The sequence below is a fragment of the Molossus molossus genome, unplaced genomic scaffold, assembly GCF_014108415.1.
Source record: "Molossus molossus isolate mMolMol1 unplaced genomic scaffold, mMolMol1.p scaffold_m16_p_11, whole genome shotgun sequence".
Lineage (NCBI taxonomy): Eukaryota > Metazoa > Chordata > Mammalia > Chiroptera > Molossidae > Molossus > Molossus molossus.
Window position 1 is genome coordinate 4,495,032 of NW_023425346.1, and position 19,321 is coordinate 4,514,352.

A 19,321-nucleotide genomic window follows, 5' to 3' on the forward strand; every position below is an offset into this window, starting at 1 on the left:
ACTCTTTTCGCCCCCCCCCCCCCCCCGTTTTTTAACTCAAATCCCTCCAGCGGAGGCCTCAGATGTGAAATGCGATGAGCCTTTCACCTTTACCAAAGCCGTTCGTCCCACCATCTCTCAGGCGCCAGAGAACCACCTGGGCTCCAGGACCCAAGGCGCGGCCCCTGGCAGCACCTACCCAAGGGTGGGGTGAAAGGATGAGCCGGGGCAGCAGGATGCAGGGTCGCCAAGCAGAGGGGCAGACGTCATGTTCAACCGCCAAGGCAGAAATCTCAGCTTCATAAACACCCATCCGTCTGCAATCCTACAGGAAAAACACCGGAGAAATAACATCACATTCTTCGAGTCTTCCCTACAAACAAACAAACAAACAATAATACACAACCCAAACCAACGTCCCCCTCTTTAGTTCTTTGCACATCTCTCCGCGGGCTGTTCTTGCTGATGCGTTTGTCTCCAACTCCCAGCAGCGTGCCCCCAACACCTGGTTTCAATTACAGTACCTTTACTCAGCCCCAAATTAGGGGCGCGGGGAGGGAAGAGAGACTGAGGCAGAGAGGTCCCCTGCGCCAGCCCCTCGCGTCTCCGCGCTGCCCCCGCCGCCCCACCGCCCGCGGCACCGAGCGCCCTGCTGCTCCGCCGGCCCAGCCGCCCCCGCCGGCCCCGCCGCCCCCGCCGCCCCGCCGCCCCGGCCGCACCGCCGCACCGAGCGCTCCGCCGCGGGAGAGCAGCCGCGGGCCCGGGGGCAGGCGCCCAGCCGCTGGCGGAGCGGAGCGCGGGGCGGGCCGGGCGGGGGCGGCGCCGCGCAGCCGGCGCGCCTATAAGGAGCTGTCCGGCGGCCGGGTGCTGATTGCAGCTCCGGCATCCACCGAGTGGGCGCCTGTGGTTGCAGTTGGCTTCGGATTTGCATCTTTCGGCAGGGGGAGAGGAGGCGGCGGCGGGCGAGGCCGGGGAGCTCCGCCAGCGGCAGGCGCGGGGACTGGAGCTCCAGCCTCAGCTCCGGGAAGACCGGCTGCGGGTTGGGCAGAGCCTCTGGGCGCGGGATGGAGTGAAGCCGCGAGTGGCTCTCCGAGGGGGTGGGTGGGAAGGGGTCGGCGGCGCAGAGGAAGCAGAGACGCGCGGGGTGGAGGAGCGGCGGCGGGCGCCTGCGAATTTGGGATTCCGTTCGAAGAGACCGCTTACTCGGGGGAAATGGATTCTATACCACTGCTGATCAGCGTTTTCACTTTGCTGTTCCCTGGCTTGTGGCACTCAGGATTCACAGCGACAAATTGTAAGTATCCATTAGGAGCGGAGGGTGGGTAGGGGAGACGGGAGACGCTAGCATTTGGAAAGACAAGCGTGTTCGATTGTGTCTGCTCCGAGCAGAGAGCAGAGGAAAGGGGGAAATGCTGATCAGTGTGGTTCTATCACTAACCATCCCAAAAGTTAGCAGAGCTGGAATGAACCAGCCCCCCTGGATGTTCTGCCCTCTTCCCAATCGCAAAGTTCAGGGAGACGGGAGAGGTCTGCTCCCTTAGCCTCCCACTGGCCCCGCGTTCCCTGCCCGTGTGATCTCAGCCATGGCTTTTCCTGAGAAGGCCCCTGATTCGGGTTGTCTGCGCCGCCAGGGGCTGAGCTCCAGGGATAGACATTCTCCCACCCACCGCACCGGGTGACCACAGCTCGCCACTGAATGCGGCTGCCTCGGGTTTGCAAGGTGCCCAGTGCCTCACAAGACATGGTCTCAGCTCTCTAGGCAGAAGGCGCCAGTTGGGGTATCTGGCAACCAATGGGCATTGGCTTAACAGGATTAGTAGTTTTGGCCTGAGAGTCGAGGCCCCGTGTAGTCAAACCACAAGATCAATGGCTGTTCTTGGTACAGGAGGAAGAGCTCTGATGCACTCCCCACCCCCCAAATCTTTGTGCCAAAGAACACATAATGAGCGTGCACTAAATGCACACGCTCTGTTTTCCAAGCTCTAACCTCCGCAAGTGCAGAGCATTTAATTTAATAGGCAGGAAGGCTGGACACCTGGGGATCCACCACCTGCACCGTGTATTTAAAGAACTCAGTTTGTCAAACTTGAATAAATCTGTGGAACCATCAGAGGTTTAAGCTCAATTGCTCAGCTGCCTCTCTGGGCAGAGAAAGGGAAGTTTTCCAGCTCTGGAAACTCCTAAATGAGAGAGAATGTAATTAAGCCATCTGTGTGTTTCCAAAGACGGTTTACCAAGGTTCTTCAATTTTCTGGGCTGGTTCCCTTATCCGCTAACCCCGCTGGAACCACAGAAACGTGTAATCATTTTGGTTCATTTTAATACTTTTCTTTTTCTTTTTTCTTTTTTTTCTTTTTTTGCAATCTGAACTATCTCTGTAAGTAAGACAGCTCGCTGCTGTGAGTCCTTCTTACTCCCACCTTCCTTCTTAGGTCTGAGAAGGCCTGGAGTAAGATACTCAACCCAGAGCTATACCTCAAGAGAAGAAAATTAGACCACTGTTTTTTACTAAAAACGGTCCAAAGCAGAAAGAGTGTTTCTGGAATTGGAAATTATAGCGATTCAAAATCTATAGTTTGTAAAAATGCCTTCTGAAGGTTTTATTCAAGTTTGAATTCTAAAGCAGGGCTGAAGAGGTCAACCTCTAAAACAGAGGTCCTACTGGCCTTCGATTAGAAATTATTTCAAAGAATAGGAAAAAGCAGGTTATAATCTAATTATGTTCCTCCTCCTAACCTTGCTCCTCCTCCTCCTTTTTCTTTTAAGTGAAAGTGTTCCTTCCCGTGGTGCTTCAGAGAAACATCCAAGTCCTTTAGTAAGAGGAAGTTCGGTGTGAGAGCTGAGTTAGTCTCTCTGCCTCCTTGAACACTAGGGGTCAGTATTGTCCCGATGATGCAAAGGTGTGGCCCAGAAATCGCAGTTTTCCTTTTAGCACATTTACCTATCTGAAAATAGTGAATATTCTGAAGATACACAAAGATGGAGTGAGGAATGAGGGTAAAATGGATAGAACATACTTAATGGGAATATGATTTGGGCTTTCTTATGTAGCACAGTTTCTTAAGAGCAAGGAAAAATATAACTTGTTGAATGACGTTTTCTATGTATTAATTGAATTGTGGTTGATATGGTATAACAATGCTTATAAAACCTCTGTGGTATGGATTTAGGCCTCATGTTTATCATTATGAGTGCAGCAATAAAGCTGGTTATGAAATTTGAAATGAAACTTTGTGCTAATGAGCTTTTATACTTCATTACTGACAGTTTAATGTCCTGATTTCCAATCAACATTTCCACTGAATGCACCCTGCATGCTCAATATTTTAGGGTCAATATTGCTAAAGAATAATGATAAATGTTTTTGTGATGCTGAACAAAATGTATACATGAGTGAACACTAGACTAGCAGCAGAAAATTACTTCTGAACTCAGTACATCTTGGTAGTCTCCAGGACCTGTGATGCAGAACTGCTCAGGAAAAACAAAAAAGAACAGTCTATAGTTCTCCCCTGACATCCGTTTCCACATTCTTTATCCATTAAATACAGGGCTTTGATTTTCCATCTAGTCCAATCCATTAACATTCATATTCATATATCGAGAAACAGTCAAGGTGTACACATTTATAAATTATTTGGAGATATTCTTTTTTTCAAGTTTATTCTTTCAATATTTTGAAATAATAGCTCATGTCATTTGTGACGGCAGCCTCAGAAATGGACCAGTGCCCCAAGATGCTCCATGGGGTCTGCAAGCCTGTGAACTTGGTTGAAGTGAAATTAACTTTTGCTTTAATTCTTCTAATAAGAATGTGTTGTTGTTGCTATTGTGTGTAGGATGTGTGTGTGTGTAATTTTCTCATAATCTTACCAAAACTTGGACACTTATAGCAGGAGAAAAATGAACGCTGACCGAATTACAGATTTTATATATTTCTAATTAAACAAAAGTAATATAAAGTCAGGTTAGAAGGCCAGCTACAGTATAGATATTATAAATTTGTGCAGAGAATATAATTACCAACCAGTAATAAAAACTCTGGAAATTCCCCCATTCCAGATTTTCAGGATATTAAATAGCTACAATGCATTCTTTGGATTTACCCTGAGGGAGTTAGTTAATTTCAGATGTAGACATGCTAGGCCAGTGTTAAAAGAAAAACCCTTTTACATATAATATTAACTTCTTTGACATAAGAAGAAATAATGGGACTTGATACTTGATTAAAGTGAGAGCAGGAGTTTGAGAACATGGAGTTCTAGTTCTAGTCATGCCTCAGCCAAGCTGCCGAATGCTCATCAGATCACACGGCCTTCCTGTGCTCACATGCTGGGGTATAAATAGTGACTGAGGTGTGCATCTCCTCCCATGCAAAATAGCTGCTTAATATGTTACTGAGGAGAGTCTTCCAATAGTAGGTATGTTTAAAGAACCTTATAATGGGAGAACTTTCATTCAGAAGATAAGAATGCACGGGACACTAATAGGGTCACTATTCACTTTATTTTTTAACAATAATAAGAAGTTACGTGATTCTAAAGAGTCCTAATTTTTACCACTGAGTCACTCTGAAGGATTTCCAAGCAGTTTATCTGTTTGTTGTTTCATATTAGGTGCATACAGATAAGAGCCTTGAAAGAGAAATCAAAAGTCTTTATTCTAGCCCATTCATCACAGAACTGCATCTGAAGTACACAATGTCAATCATATCCACAGAGATTTCCCAATACAGAGATGCACTAGAGCTTCGGTTATCTGAAATGTATGCATAAACACAATCAATAGACAGAGATTGGGCTGCTTTTCATAGGAAGGTGTTTACAGTATATTGCTGTGGCACTTATCATCAGCAGAAGTGAGGGGAGTACATAGTGCTTCTTTGGAAGAGTCCTAAAGATGTCCCATGGTTGAACAGGCTTAGTTTGGAGAATCCATTTGAATTCTCTGTCTTTTCTCTTCACATAGCCCCAGAGTCCTGTTTCCACTCCTGGAAATTTTAAAGGAAAAACTAGACTAGCAGTTTTCACACAGGTACAGAATTATGCAAAAAATAAGCTTTCTCTTCTTCATTCTCAATCTAATGAATGCATGTTCTCTAAACTGCAAGTTTTCATTTTTCTTCTTTCCTCTGCCCTTTTTTCTCCTGTGGCCTCCAGTTTCCCTTGACTGCATTGCTTTATCGGTCGGAGCCCGCGTATTACAAACAAAGTACTCTGTGATATTGTTTGTAATGTTTCTAAAAACCTTTACTAGGTGATCCAAACCCTTTAGCTTATATGTCAGAAATCTGCTGAAATGCGGCTTTTACACATGAGCTATTATTTATCCTTGTCATGTGAGAAAGTAGGGGGAGGGTCTAGTTACCCGAAAGGCCAGAACCATCATTCACTCAGTGGGACTTTATTTTAAGCTTCAGTGTACTCATTTGGAGCCAATAATGACATTTTTAATTCATAAGGGAAGCTGTCTTCATTCATCAAATCTCGGACACTGTCTGGCTGGTGTCCTTGTGAAGGTTGTTGGCTGATCCTAATGGTCTGGAGGTATTAAGTAAAGGAGCTGGATCAAATCATTATTAAGGACCTATCTCATCATAATGTATTTTGCCTATAACTGCTGGTGTTGCCTACTGGTCACTCCATTTGGATACTTCTAGGATGATTGTACTCAAAATTGTTAAATACTTTTATCTACAACAAAAACAAATTAGGGATTTACTTTCTACTAACTGCTATGCACTTGGCGTCTCTCACTTCATTTGCTAAGCCCACATAACTTGGTCAGGCAACACTATTAGGTAGATTTTATTAAATTCACTTTACAAATGAGTCCATTTGAGGTTAATAGAAGTTAATAATTTTCCCAGGATCATAAAGCTAAGCAATGAAAAAAAATCTGGAACGGTATCTACCTATCTCCAAAGACCACACACTTTGTGAGATATGAAATTCATTCCTATGAACTTAGGGTGGTTGGGAGCATCTATGGAAAGTTGCTCTTGGATTCCTGAGATTAGTCTCTGCAGCTAACCCTCTGCAAAGGGCATGGAGGTCACAGCCTCCACTGAAGCCAACTCCTAAGTTGGACCTTAAAGAAACAAGCAAACATTTGCCAACTCTATCTGATGCAAGAGGCAAACGTCTCGATGGACACAAATGAGAGGCCTCACAACTGATATGCATCAGCGGCTTTATTTTGTTTTATATGTTTCTATATAAACTTGATAAGGAAAGAACACAGACTTGATAAAGACTTGTGGACACACACACACGCACACACACACATCCCTCAGGCTGGGTCAAGCACTGTTGTATATTACTATTATACTTCTATAGCACTTCTTATAATATCTGTCTCCCTGATTAAATGGCAAGTTCCCTGATTATCATATTTCATTCGAATGTCTGTATTCAATAACTAAAACATTAGGCAAATGAATGGCTGGGATAATCAATGAGTGGTCTCCAACTAAGAATTTTTCTTTCTAAAGTAAAATATATCTATGGTTCTGTAGCTAAAATTTAAAAAAAAAAAAATGTTTGTTTTATGTTTTTATTTATTGGTAATCCTCACCCCAAGATATTTTAGAGAGAGTGGAAGGGGCAAGGGAGAGAGAGAGAGAAACAAACATCAGTGTGAGAGAGACACATCGACTGGTTGTCTCCTTCACAACCCCAACCAGGGCTGGAGATTGGACCTGCAACCCAGGTATATACACTTGACTAGGCATCGAACCTATGGCCCTTTGGTCGATGTGCCTATGCTCTAACTGCTGAGCCAAACTAGCAGGGCTATGTTTATTTTTTAAACTAACAAATATCATTCATTATTGTTGTAGTGATGCCAAGAAGTAGTTAGCACATGGCTGTTAGTAATGGAGCAGGTGCTCCGATCATTCTGTTGGACCCGAGGGCTGCACTCACACAGGCCTGCAGGTTTTCATGATTTCACTGTGACGTGATTCTCCTTATACGTCAAGTGGCCACTGGCTCCTGAATGAGAGCCCTCTGTATCCATCTGAGCTCAGTGCAGAGTTTGAGCTAATTTTACTAACTTGTGTTTGCAATTTTAGTGAGTGTTTTCTATGTTGTCTATAGATTTACAAATATATAAGAACTCTTCTTCATTGGCTGGTGTTCAGTATGAAAAGGAAAAGTTTGGTTCCATTTAATTGGTTTTTAGTAATCAATCACTGGAAAGCTATTTTTTTTTTTTTTATTGCAAACCTACAATGTTACCCTAAACATTGTTCTGAGTCTCCAATGTCATCATAACAAACTGTAGTTGGGGGAAGATTCAAGTGCCAATAATTTGTGTGTGTTATTCCCTTGAAAAACTGACTGAAGAAATGAGTCGCAACTAAAGGTTTTCTTTCCAAAATTCAAGGTTATTTGTTTGTTTGTTTGTTTGTTTGTTTGTTTTTTAAATAAATCTGGAGGAATAAAGATGACTAAGAAGGAACATTGAACCTGGGCGGCCAGAGACATTTTTGAACCCGTCAGTGTGATAAGTGCTGTCACAAAGGTCGGCATCAGGTGTGACAGGAGCCAGAGAGCCGCAGTGGCGGGGGCGAGGCAGTGTCTCTGACCGAAACGGAAGGTCACTCAGACTCCAGTGAGGTCAGACCCCACCGGCCGCGGCTGCGCAGAGGGACGTCGCAGGCTTCCAGCGGGCAAGCGTGTGCTGCCCCGGGCTGCGGTGACCACGGGACAGGCCGGAGGCCGTGGGAGCAGAAGACACGGAGGCGAGCCCGGCTCGCAATCTCCCCGATAGAGCCACGGGGTGTCACTGGACGATTGCGTTCAGGAAATTAGACATTCATATTCCGATTTCTGTTTTCAAAAGATCGCTGTAAAAGCCCTGGGCGTCTAGCTCAGCGGTTAGAGCTCAGCCCGTGGCCTGGAGGATCCCGGGTCGGGTTCCCGCAGGGGCGTGTACCTTGGGTGGGGTCGTGTGGGTGCAGCCACTCGATGTGTCTCTCTCATGTCCATGTTTCTCTCTCTCTCCCTCCCTCTGTCCCTCCTGCTCTATCTGAAGATAAATGCAAAATGTCCTCGGGTGAGGATAAAAAAAAAGATCTCTAGAATAGACTAGACTGCACCAGAATGAGCCCAGAGCCCAGACTAATACCAATAAGATAACCAGTGACGAGCTTTTTAGAATAACTCAGATGATGACGAGGAAGGGCTCAGAGAAGGAATGTCAGCATCTGCAAAGGTGACAAAGACTCAGAAGGGAAAGAATGGCCCAGTAAACCCCTAAGGTGGGAAGGAACCGCACGCAGAGGCTCCGAGGGGTGGCGTGCGCTCTCCAGCGCCTCCTCCTTTGTGACAAATGAGCGCTCCAGAGCGGAGGAGGTGCTCCGCCCTCGGAAAGGCAGCTCTTCCCTGGAAGACCAACTGCCCGGTTCTCAGGCTGCTGTATTTCACATTTGCATGACGGAATATAGCACATGCTGTCTGTATCCATCATCTCGATGCGTCTCCTAGTCTGTAAATTACGCTGAGTTTTTGTCAGCACAGTGAGAATGAGTCATTAAAGAACGTGTAATTGAACCTGCACATCCCTGCCCAGTCCCCTCTGGCGGGGTGAGCCGGGATCTCTGCTACCTCCCCTGGTCGCTCCGTGGGAATTGGGGTGCCACAACGGTTGCTCTCATTGGTGTTTGATTTGCTGGCATGAATTCTGTGTCTCTACTTTCTCATTTCTTTTGTGCCTATTCTGGGGGGGTTGATTAATGCCATCTGCTCACCAGATCAGCTGGACTGAGTTTTAAAGGGTGACAACAGGTATATTGAAGTTAGAAGAAAAGAGACGGAAAATGCCAAAATACCACTCATGATGTGTCTTATTTTTAACGCTCCACCTTAGGAAGATTCCTCTGAAGAGAGTCTAAATGCATGTGCCTGACAGACAGATGCTTGCAGGTATTAGTCCAGGCTACTGTTGACTTTACATGTTCTCTCTCTCCCTTCCTCCCATCTTTTCTCCTTCCCTTCCCCACGCCTCTCTGTCATGGGTCTTGTCTGTGGATATTACCACTGGCCTTTCTCCTGATGATGATGAACAGTGAGAGGAAGGGAGCGTAAGTCCGTTGGATCCGATCCTGCTGCCGGCATGCGGAGCTGTGTGCACACAGTCACCAACCTTGAACTCGCCCCACAAGCCTATTCTGAGGGCAGGGCTGACAGGGGTCTGCCACACCCTGGCATGGGGAGAACCCACCTGATGACCACGCCCCCACTCATCTGTCCCCAAACAACCTTACTCCTCACTCCATCCATCCCCTGAAGCTGTAAACACGGGGAGAAGCCATTCAGCTTGTAGCGATAAGCATGACCACACACAGCCCCGCCGAGGGAGAACACACAGGAATGTAAATGTACACTGAGGGGAGCAGACCTTTCGCAGAAGAGTAGTTTGTAGAAGAGAGAATACTGAGTTTCTCGGAGACGGGGAGAGCATGTTCTAGTGGGGAACGTTCAGGATGTCCCAGAAGAGTGTCAGCTTCGTTCAGGATGTCCCAGAAGAGTGTCAGCTTCCTGGTTTTGCCCAGGCTGGGCCTCTGGACTGCAGGGCTGAGGTGTAGCAGGTGGGCATGGGGAGGTCAGGGGACGCTCACACAGGCGTATGTCCCACAGTTACTTAGCTCTCCCTCGAAGACTGTTTCCTAGGTGTACTGCCATGCACCGTGTGGAGTCAGTATAAGTATACTATGAGCCACATGGTGCGGGCATTCGATAACCATCTCAATAATTATTAAAATCGCTAATGTACCTCAAATGGGTTCTCTCAGAGTCAGGTCTAGTGCTAACTGGGGCACAGACCACTGCTCTCTGGTTCTCAAGCAGAGATAGAAAGGCCACCTGGCCCCTCAGTTGGGCCGTCAGAAGGCTGAGTGATTGCCAAGAGGAATGGATGCGTGTTCTCATTTTAACTCCGATGACAGAGGGACTCTGAGAAGAATTGGCCCCCACCAGACCGAGGAACATGACCATTTGGATTGCACACGTGCTTCCTTGTCCGGGCCCTGGCCTGTGGAAACACTCCAGGGAGCCTCACAGAGAGGAGAGGAGAGCTTCGTGTAGAGAAGTGAGAAGCACACCGACCAGGAAACTGAGCAGGTCTTTGCAGAAGATGTCACCAACTTGGGGGCAGTATCCTGGGACAGACGTTGAGAGCACCAGGGACTCTGGGCAGGAGAGTAGGTACAGTGGCCCAGGACCCTACCTCTTCCATCTGTGGGAGACTCAGCGAGGCAGAGGTAAAACCAGCAGGTTGGGAGACCTGAGCTCCTCTGTGTGTCCTCTGTGTGTCCTACTGAAACAAGCTCTGTGTGCAGAAATACCATGAGCACCTTTGCTCTTGTTGATGTTGGGTTCAGTCAGGGCTGGCACAATGACTGAGGAATTATACACGCTTACCCCACTTGTAAACACCTCATTCACTCACTCATTCATTCAAATATCTGTATAGAACACTATGTGCACGAACTTCCCTGCACATGAGAAACCTTTCATTCATTGCAGATTAGTTGATGATGGGAAGGATTAGGCTTGCTGACCACATTGCTCCAGTCGATCTTGTCCCTTCGAAGCAAAGCTGTGGCACTGGGGCGTCTCCACTTTGCTCTCGCTTCATTTGTTGAGCACCCCTTGCCTTCCCCTAACTCTTTCTGTCTGCGTCCTCGTCAGTGTGTCTGGCCTGCTCCAAAGGGCCTGCTTTCTGAGGCACACGCGCCTCCTGTCCCTTGTGCTCCACCCTCCCTTCCTCGGTGCTTCTCATTCCCTCTCCTCCGTCTCTCCCTCTGCTCCCATCTCCCTGTTTCCATGCACATTGACTACATGACTTGCTTTTATGTTTCATAGTCAAAGTGGATGCTTTCCGAACGTCACCAGGAGAAAAGAGAGCATGAGAACCCAGGGAACCCAGAGCCTAGCTTCAAGCGTCCACCAAAGCATGTCATTTCTTGAACACAATCTGCCCTGTATTACATCCATGCTTATGTTACGATACAAAAATATGTTCCCATCTGGCCGGTGTGGCTCAGTGGTTGAGCGTCAACCCTGCACCACGAGGTCACTGATTCGATTCCCGGTCAGGGCACATGCCCAGGTTGTGGGCCGGATCCCCAGTGGGGGAAATGCAAGAGGTGGCCAATCGATGTTCTCTCTTATCGATGTTTTTATCTCTCTCTCCCTCTCACTTCCTCTCTCTATAAAATCAATAAAGGAAAAAAAAATTTTTTTAATTTCCCAAAATGTCAATTTAAAAATTGTGAGCGAAGTTGATCCAGTTAACCTGTGGCAGAGGAGCAGGCCTAATGTTCCTGGTCCCCACCCCCCAGGTAAGAACCCCGTCTCTCCTCTCCTCGGGGAGAACAGGAGGCTTCAGTTCCCATGCCTGTGGCTGGGTATGAGCTGCCAATTCTGATCAAGCAATAATCGAAGGTGAGAAGCTCTTATCCGCTCACAGAAGGAAAGGAAACCCACAAGCCCACTCTGAACAGAAATGGAGCGTTTTGGAGGGACCACGTACGACGTTGCTCAGCCCTGCCCCCCCCCTGCGGCGCTCACTGCCGTCACCTGGCACTGTCCTGGCACGTCCGAGTCTGCCTGTGAGCTCTGCGTGACAGGCTGTGGGTCAGTGTGGGCAGCTTGGAAACTGGCCGGGCTACCAGGACCTTCAAGGAAAACGTCCTCGCACTGCACAACCACCAGGAACCTTTGACACAGTCCAAAGAAATGAGACCAGCACTGGAATGTTGGGGTGGTAGAGACTAGAGGTCAAGTTTGGAAGGCGTGGCTGCCTCGGCAGGGCGTCCAGCCCACCCTGCGATGGGCCGGCAGCGTCTGGCGGGGTCGTGTCGGACCCTCGCCTTAGGCAGTGTCCTTGCCTCACTGTTGGCTTCAGCGAACATTTACAACATGTCTTATTTTATGCTTTTTTTGTAGAAACTAAAGCTTTTCAAACTTTTCCATTGAAGTGCTACTCACCAGAATAAAAAACAAAAAACAAAAACATCCATAAGAATCTGGGAGATTTAATATTGAAAACAGTCTAGAGGGAGAATGTGCTGGCTTGGATGGCTGGGTATTAACCAAGATCAAGTAGGTAAAGGTCACACTGGGATTGTTTTTTTATTTATTGATTTTTAGAGAGGAAGGGAGAGAGAAACAGAAACATCGATGAGAGAGAACATTGACTGGCCTTTTCCTGCATGCCTCTCACTGGGGATTTGGGCCCACAACCTGGTCATGTGCCCTGACCGGGAATTGAAGTGGTGACTTCTTGGTGCGTGAGTTGATGCTCAGCGACTGAGCCACATCGGCCAGGTACACACTGGGATTATAATATACATCCTTGGACTCCAAAATCCATACAGTTTTTACCCACTAGAACAGTTGTTTTCTTAAACCCAAAGCTAAGGCTGAGCTATCCCTACACTTGAGCAGGTGCTCAGCTTTGCTGAGATGGTGCCCGCTGCCCCATGGGGAGACATGACATCTCAGCTTAGACCCACAGACTCCTGGGGGATGTCCTTCTGGTCTTCATCATTCTGTGCAAGTGACTTTATTCTACCTCACGGGCAGAGCTTCACCCACATCTGGGTCCCATGGCTAACAATTCTGTAGGTCTAACCATTTGTACAAGTTGACTGTATCACACACTAAAGCTTGTGCCATCCAGTCTTTATGCCCAGGCTCTGTGACCGATGACCTGGGTTTCAGGATCCGAGTCCACCATCAGTGAGTGTGTTCCTGTTTCACGCTCCCTACAGACCTTTCTTATTAAATGTGGTATTTTCATCACTTCATTCATTATACCCCAACAGTCCTGGGATTTGTTAGATGGATGTTCTGAGTTTTTTAAAGTTGGAGCTAATGAGAAGAACCCTATGGTGACACTTAGATCACAGGTTGAAATAAAGCAAGTAGTGAATGGCATTTAGTTCTGTTCTTTGCCTTTGGGCTGCAGAGATCATCCCAAAACCCAGCCCATAACCCTCTTTCACCTGTGAGAATAGATGGGGAGGGGTCAACAAGTCCATACCCAGAACTGTGACTCTTCATCACACACTGGGTGCTTGATAGAGGTCCTGCCCAGCTGTGGCTCCTGCCATCACAGGCTGCCTGGAAACCCTTTGCTTTGTTCTCAGCTCTCCTTGCTTGTCCCTTTGCCCTGCACTCTTTCTTGGCTTTGTGTGATGTCTGTCTTTGAGTCTTTCTTTCCTCCTTCTCAGCTTCTTCTTGTCCTAGTTTCACAGAGGCTGTCACATGACCGTCACCCAGTGTCCTCACAGTCTTGCCTCTTCCTCTATCACTGGCTCCTCTTAGGACAGGACAGAGGGCCTGCAGTGAGCCACACTGAGGAGCATGACAGATGCTGGGTTCCAGCTCTCCAAAAGAATGAGAATTGCAAGGAATAAGGCCTTAGTCTTTACACTTGTTTTAGGAGCATAACTTTTTTGTTTCCAAGATGAAATCATGTCCAAAATTCCAATAGGTAAATTACAAACACTTCTGATTTGGGGAAGTAGGTGCAAAATCCCACCACTTGTCCTCCTCTTCTCTACTGTCCCCACGGAAGGCCCTGTGAGGATGTCCACCCTGTCCTCAGTGCAGGAATCTCTGCATGTGTCACTTCCTATACGAGCAGTTAGACCTGTGGAGGGTTCAGGGTAGGTGCGTTGGCACCCTGGTTGGTCACCAAAGCTCGGCTGCTGGGCAGCAGCAAGGCTACCAAAGGGCCTCCCACCTGACTGCATCAGTCTCTGGAGGTTATTCATACTTTAAATGTTACCTCTGCCCGGGTGCCTATTTTTAACCCTTTGCAGATCTGTTTTGTCTTGTTGCTATTTTATATGCCTCAGGGCAAGAGAATCATACTGGCATTTGCTGATTTGAAAAGATAGCACCTTGTCCAAGAAACATCTCCTTATTTTGATCTCCTTAATTAATAATGAATAACTATACTTATTTTTAAAGAAAAGGTATCCTGTGAAGGCCCTTGAATTATCCACTCCCATCCCAGATATCCTCTTAGGGCCACTTTAAAAGGAGGGATTTTGCCAGGCAAGTGTGGCTCAGTGGTTGAGCATTGACCCATGCACCAAGAGGTTGCTGGTTTAATTCCCAGTCAGGGCACATGCCCAGGTTGTGAGCCAAATCCCCAGGGGGTGGGGGGTCATACAGGAGGCAGCTAGTCGATGTTCTCCCTTATTGATGTTTCTATCTCTCTCTCCATCTTCCTTCCTCTCTTTCTAAAATCAGTAAAGAAAAAAAAAATTGTAAAAGGAGGGGATTTCATGTTATCCATCTAACGAATGGCAAAATAATCCCTTGATAAATTAAATTAAAGCATAAGGTTAAGTTAAACCTAAGTGGAGACAGCAAGCCTGGATTGGGGGCAGTCTGGGGACACCCCCCTGGATGTGGGCACGCAGGTTAGTGTTCCCTCAATAATCCCATGCCTCTAACTCCCACTTTTGTGACAGAAATAGAACTTGGCCTCTACCTGCAAGGCCCTCTCAGGGACCCCCAGTGCTAATTAATGGACTAGAAGTGGTAAAAGATTACAAATTAAATAAAATGGCTACACGTCTGGATTCAGTCTGGATACATTCTGGTTTTGATTGGACTGTTTGTTGCCATCACATGCTTGAGTGTGTACTTCGAGCACCATCCATTAGAAAATTCCATTGCATGTTGTTCAACACAGCACTCACATATGAAAATAAACCCCCAAGTGAAAATGCCAATTGTTGTTGCTCTGTGTTCTCAATAGAATGTAATATAATGAATAATGTAAGACATTACACACACACACACACACACACACACACACACACACACACTTTGAGTCACTTTAGCTTTCTTTCATGGTTAACAAACTGTAACCAGAGACCACGTTCTGCTGCCTGCCACCACAAAAACCACACTCATTAGACAGATGCTGGTGAGAATGAAAAGGGATTTATTCAAGTGCCAGTCACCTGACAAGATGGAGGATTCTTGCCACAAAGCTCATCTTAGCACCTCAGTGTAGGCAACGGTTTTTATAAGGAAGGAGAAGGAACGCAGGACAAAGAGATCAAAGGGAGGGGCTGAAAAGTTCTCTACCTGCAGCCAGGACCTCAAAACTGGCCAAGTGATGGTCTGGGGGATGTCCTTCTGGTCTTCATCATTCTGGTTCTTTGCCATCCTCATTCTATGGTGGTCAGCAAATCTCCCAGAACTGGGGAGACTGAAGGTTGGGGTCTGTATCTTCTGAAATTTATTCCTAAGATTCTTATACAAACCTGCTATTTATCTATATTAGTCAGAGTCAGCATTTATAGAAACAATGTCAAAAGAATGGTGGGGTGGGTTACAATGCCCACTGTAACAATACCAGGTAAAATGTTACATAGGAATACATTTTACATGAACTGGTTATTCTGGTAAATGTCAAAATTTATAATTCCTCAAGGTCAGTGTTGACTTGGGTGTCACCTTTGTGAATATCCACCTCTCTTGATAATACATTGAAATGGGCATCTAGATAAAAATTAATATTTATTTATTAAATGACTTTTGCTAAGAAGATGGATAAATGCTATAGGGAGGTGGTGAAGCCATGGTCGACTGTGGTTGCTGTTTCCGGGCGGTGTTCAGTATGTGGCCTTTGAATTTAGGTTTCCTGTGGTTATTAATTTTTTCCACATGGTTCTTTTGTCTAATGGGCAGAATGAAAAACTTCAAGTATGTTCAATAGGACATTTTAGAAGCAAAATCAGGATATAATGATACTTGAGCATTTGGATAATAAGTGTACACGAGATTAATGAGCACCTTCTTTGGAATTTAGTTAGGCCAAGATATTATTACCTGAGAAACACGAAACTCCTTCCACAATGATCTAATTAAAGAAGGATATAGGAAGAGACATAAAATTACAGAGTCGTTCCTTGGGTTTTGAGGTATTGATTTGTTATTTTGAAATAATTTTATGTTATGTCATAATTTTGGAGCCATGATATGTATGTGTGTGTGTGTGTGTGCATTTGTAACAGTGCACACTTCTTTATTAACACAAGTTAGTATCACATTTCTAGTCATCTTTCAACACAACAAACCAGGTTGAAGTTCTTTATAAAATTGTGAGTCTACAATAGAAATATTTCATGTTCTTGTCAACACTCATTAACTTTGAGTACTGTGTGTGTGTGTGTGTGTGTGTGTGTGTGTGTGTATTTATATATAGAGAGAGTAATATTTTGGCTTAAAAGGGACTGGTAAGGCATTTCAATAAAAGTGTAATTATGACAGATTCTGTGTGATGTTATATATACTTGGAATGTATATACCCTTTACTGTGTACATATGCATATGAATTGCATTCTTGGTTGTATACTTTATAAACAAATTGAGGTGTTTAGCTGTCATACTAGCAAATATTTTTCAGTCATTTAAGGCCTGATAAAAGACCTGTACTTAGGAAAGAATGCCATAATTAAACACAGACTGTGACTTAGTAGTCAAGGGAATAAACCATTATAAAAATTCATTAGTAAAGTTAATCCAAGAAACATCAGGGCAAGTGAAACAAAATCAATTTAAGGGAAGAATGTAGAACTCTATTGACATTCTCACCCTTGTTGATACATTGTTTCAGGTAAAGATCTCTATCTTTTCTGTGTAAATATCATTTTTTGTTGGAAAATGCAATTTGACTTACTGGGTTTCTATAGCTAAGTACTTTGTAACTTCATTGAGAAAATAATATCATCTTGCGTATGGTGAAATAAAAATTCCTCTCTTGGCCAGTGAAAGTCTCATGTTACACACATCCAACTCTCATCCAAGATTAAAATTTAAAGCCAAGATAGCATCTCTGCTTGTGTGTGTGTGTGTGTGTGTGTGTGTGTGTGTATCTGTCTTTCAGTCTGCTAGGAGGGTTTGATTTCTAGAAGAAGCCAAAGACACTGGAGAGTTCTTTCTCCATCAGTTCCATGTACCTGCACACACATACTAGCACACAGCACACATATGTGCTCAATGTCCATTACCTTAGTGTCTCTCTCATAACAGAAGTTAAACCTGGTACTGTTAAGTCAGTAGTTATCAATTCAGAGCAGTTTTGCCCCAGAAGACATTTGGCAGTGTCTGGAGATCTTTCTGGTTGTCACAACTGGGAGCTGGCTATTGGCACCTAGTGAGGAGAAGCAGGGGACATCAGTAAGCATAGGAATGCACCCCACCACCGGTAATTATCTAGCCCCAATGTCAAGATAGACAAAGTCTGAGAAACTCTGTTTAGTTCTGTCATTCATGGTTCATCACATGTTATTTGCATAAAACACCCCCACCCAAAAAAGTATCTAATCTTCTAATGTCTAGTCCTGTACACAGGTCCTTATACTAGAAGAAGAAATGAACCCTGGTTCTGATTTGGCCAGTTACTGGCTGTGTGACTTTGTGCTTTTTATTACACATTTCCCCAAATAAGGATGATGCTGTTTGTCCTGAGCATCTACTATTGTGAATAACACATGCGTAAGGAGTGTCTTTGGAGAAGCTATGCACACATATTTTTATATATTGATATTCAGTTTAATTTTTATTATTTGGAGAAGTAATTGTCTGGCTGCAATGTCCTCAGAGTCTTTAATAAACCAGGGATAACAGAGGTGACCTGAGCACAGTGTGAGCAGAGATCATTGGGGCATGTCCTGGACTGGGAACTGCAAATGTCAATTTTGTACCACTTTTCAGTTTTTCTAGTTGTTTTTTGGTTTCATGTTCTCATTTTGAAAAACCATTTGGTCAGGCCACCTTTGGCAGAGTGCAATGCAACAGCTAAAGTTCATGATTTTTTTAAAAAAATTTTTATTAATTTATTTTTGTTACAGATGTTTCTCCTTTTTTCCCCCATTTATACCCACCTCCCCATCACCCCCACCCCATACCTGGCTTTGTTGTCCGTGTCCATCAGTTATCTGTACATGCATATAAGTTCTGTGGGTTATCTCTTCTGTCTACCCACAACCCCTCTTCTGAAGGTTGTCAGTCTCTACCCTACTTCCACGCCTCTGGGTCTACCCTATTCCTCAGATTGTTATGTTCATTATATTTCACAAATAAGTGAGATCAAGTGATATTTGTCTTTCATTGCTTGGCTTGTTTCACTTAGGATAATACTTTCCAGGTCCCTCCATGTTGTCTTAAAGGATAAGAGATCTTTCTTTCTTACAGCTGCATAGTACTCCATTGTGTATATGCACCACAACATTTTTATGCATTTGTCTACTGATGGACACTTGGGCTGTTTCCAGATCTTAGCTATTGTAAATAGTGCTGCTATAAAAATGGGGGTATATATTTTCTTCCTGATTGGACTTTCAGGGTTCTTAGGGTATATTCCCTATATAGAAGTGGGATCACTAAATCAAAAGGAAGTTTAATTTTTAATTTTTTGAGGTAACACTATAGTGTTTTCCATAGTGGCTGCACCAGTCTGCATTCCCACCAGCAGTATACTAGAGTCCCCTTTTCTCCACATCATTGCCAACACTTATTCTTTGATGATTTGTTGATGGCAGCCATTCTGACAGGTGTGAGGTGATACCTCATTGTTGTTTTAATTTGTATCTCTCTGATGATTAGTGATGTTGAACATTTCTTCCTATTTCTCTTGGCCATTTATATGTCCTGTTTGAAGAGGTGTCCATTTAGGTCCTCTGCCCATTTTTTAATTGGGTTCTTTGTCTTCCTTTTGTTGAGTTGTATGAGTACTCCATATACTTTGGAAATTAACCCCTTATCTGATCTATCATTGACAATCATGCTCTCCCATACAGTGGGTTGGCTTTCCATTTTGATGATCATATCTTTTGCTGTGCAGAAGCTTTTGAGTTTGATGTAGTCCCATGTGTTCATTTTTTCCTTTGTTTCTGTTGCCTTAGGTGATGTATCAGTGGAAATTCTGCTGCGTATGATGTCTGAAATTTTGCTGCCTACATTTTCTTCTAGGATTTTTATGGATTCATGGGTCACATTTAAGGCTTTTATCCATTTTGAGTTTATTCTTATATAGAGTGTAAGTTGATGATCTAGTTTTATTTTTTTGCATGTAGCTGTCCAATTTCCCAACACCATTTAGTAAAGAAGCTGTCTTTACTCCACTGTATGCTCTTGCCTCCTTTGTCAAATATTAATTGAGCATAATGTTTTGGGTCCATTTCTGGATTCTTTGTTCTATTCCATTGATCTATGTGCCTGTTCTTATGCCAGTATAAGACTGTTTTGATTACAGTAGCTTTGTAGTATAACCTGATATCTGATATTGTGATTCCACC

At 44.8% G+C, this 19,321-nt stretch overlaps 1 protein-coding gene across 2 annotated transcripts in view; it reads left to right on the top strand.

Moving 5' to 3' along the window:
* The first annotated feature begins 870 nt into the window (after positions 1–870).
* The window catches only part of CNTNAP5 (contactin associated protein family member 5), an 883,849-nt gene continuing 865,398 nt past the window's right edge, over positions 871–19,321 (top strand). For both annotated transcript variants that reach the window (XM_036254192.1, XM_036254193.1), the window contains exon 1: positions 871–1,273. In XM_036254192.1, the coding sequence (XP_036110085.1) occupies positions 1,192–1,273 (82 nt within the window). In that variant the 5' untranslated portion in view covers positions 871–1,191. The remainder of the gene's footprint in view (positions 1,274–19,321) is intronic.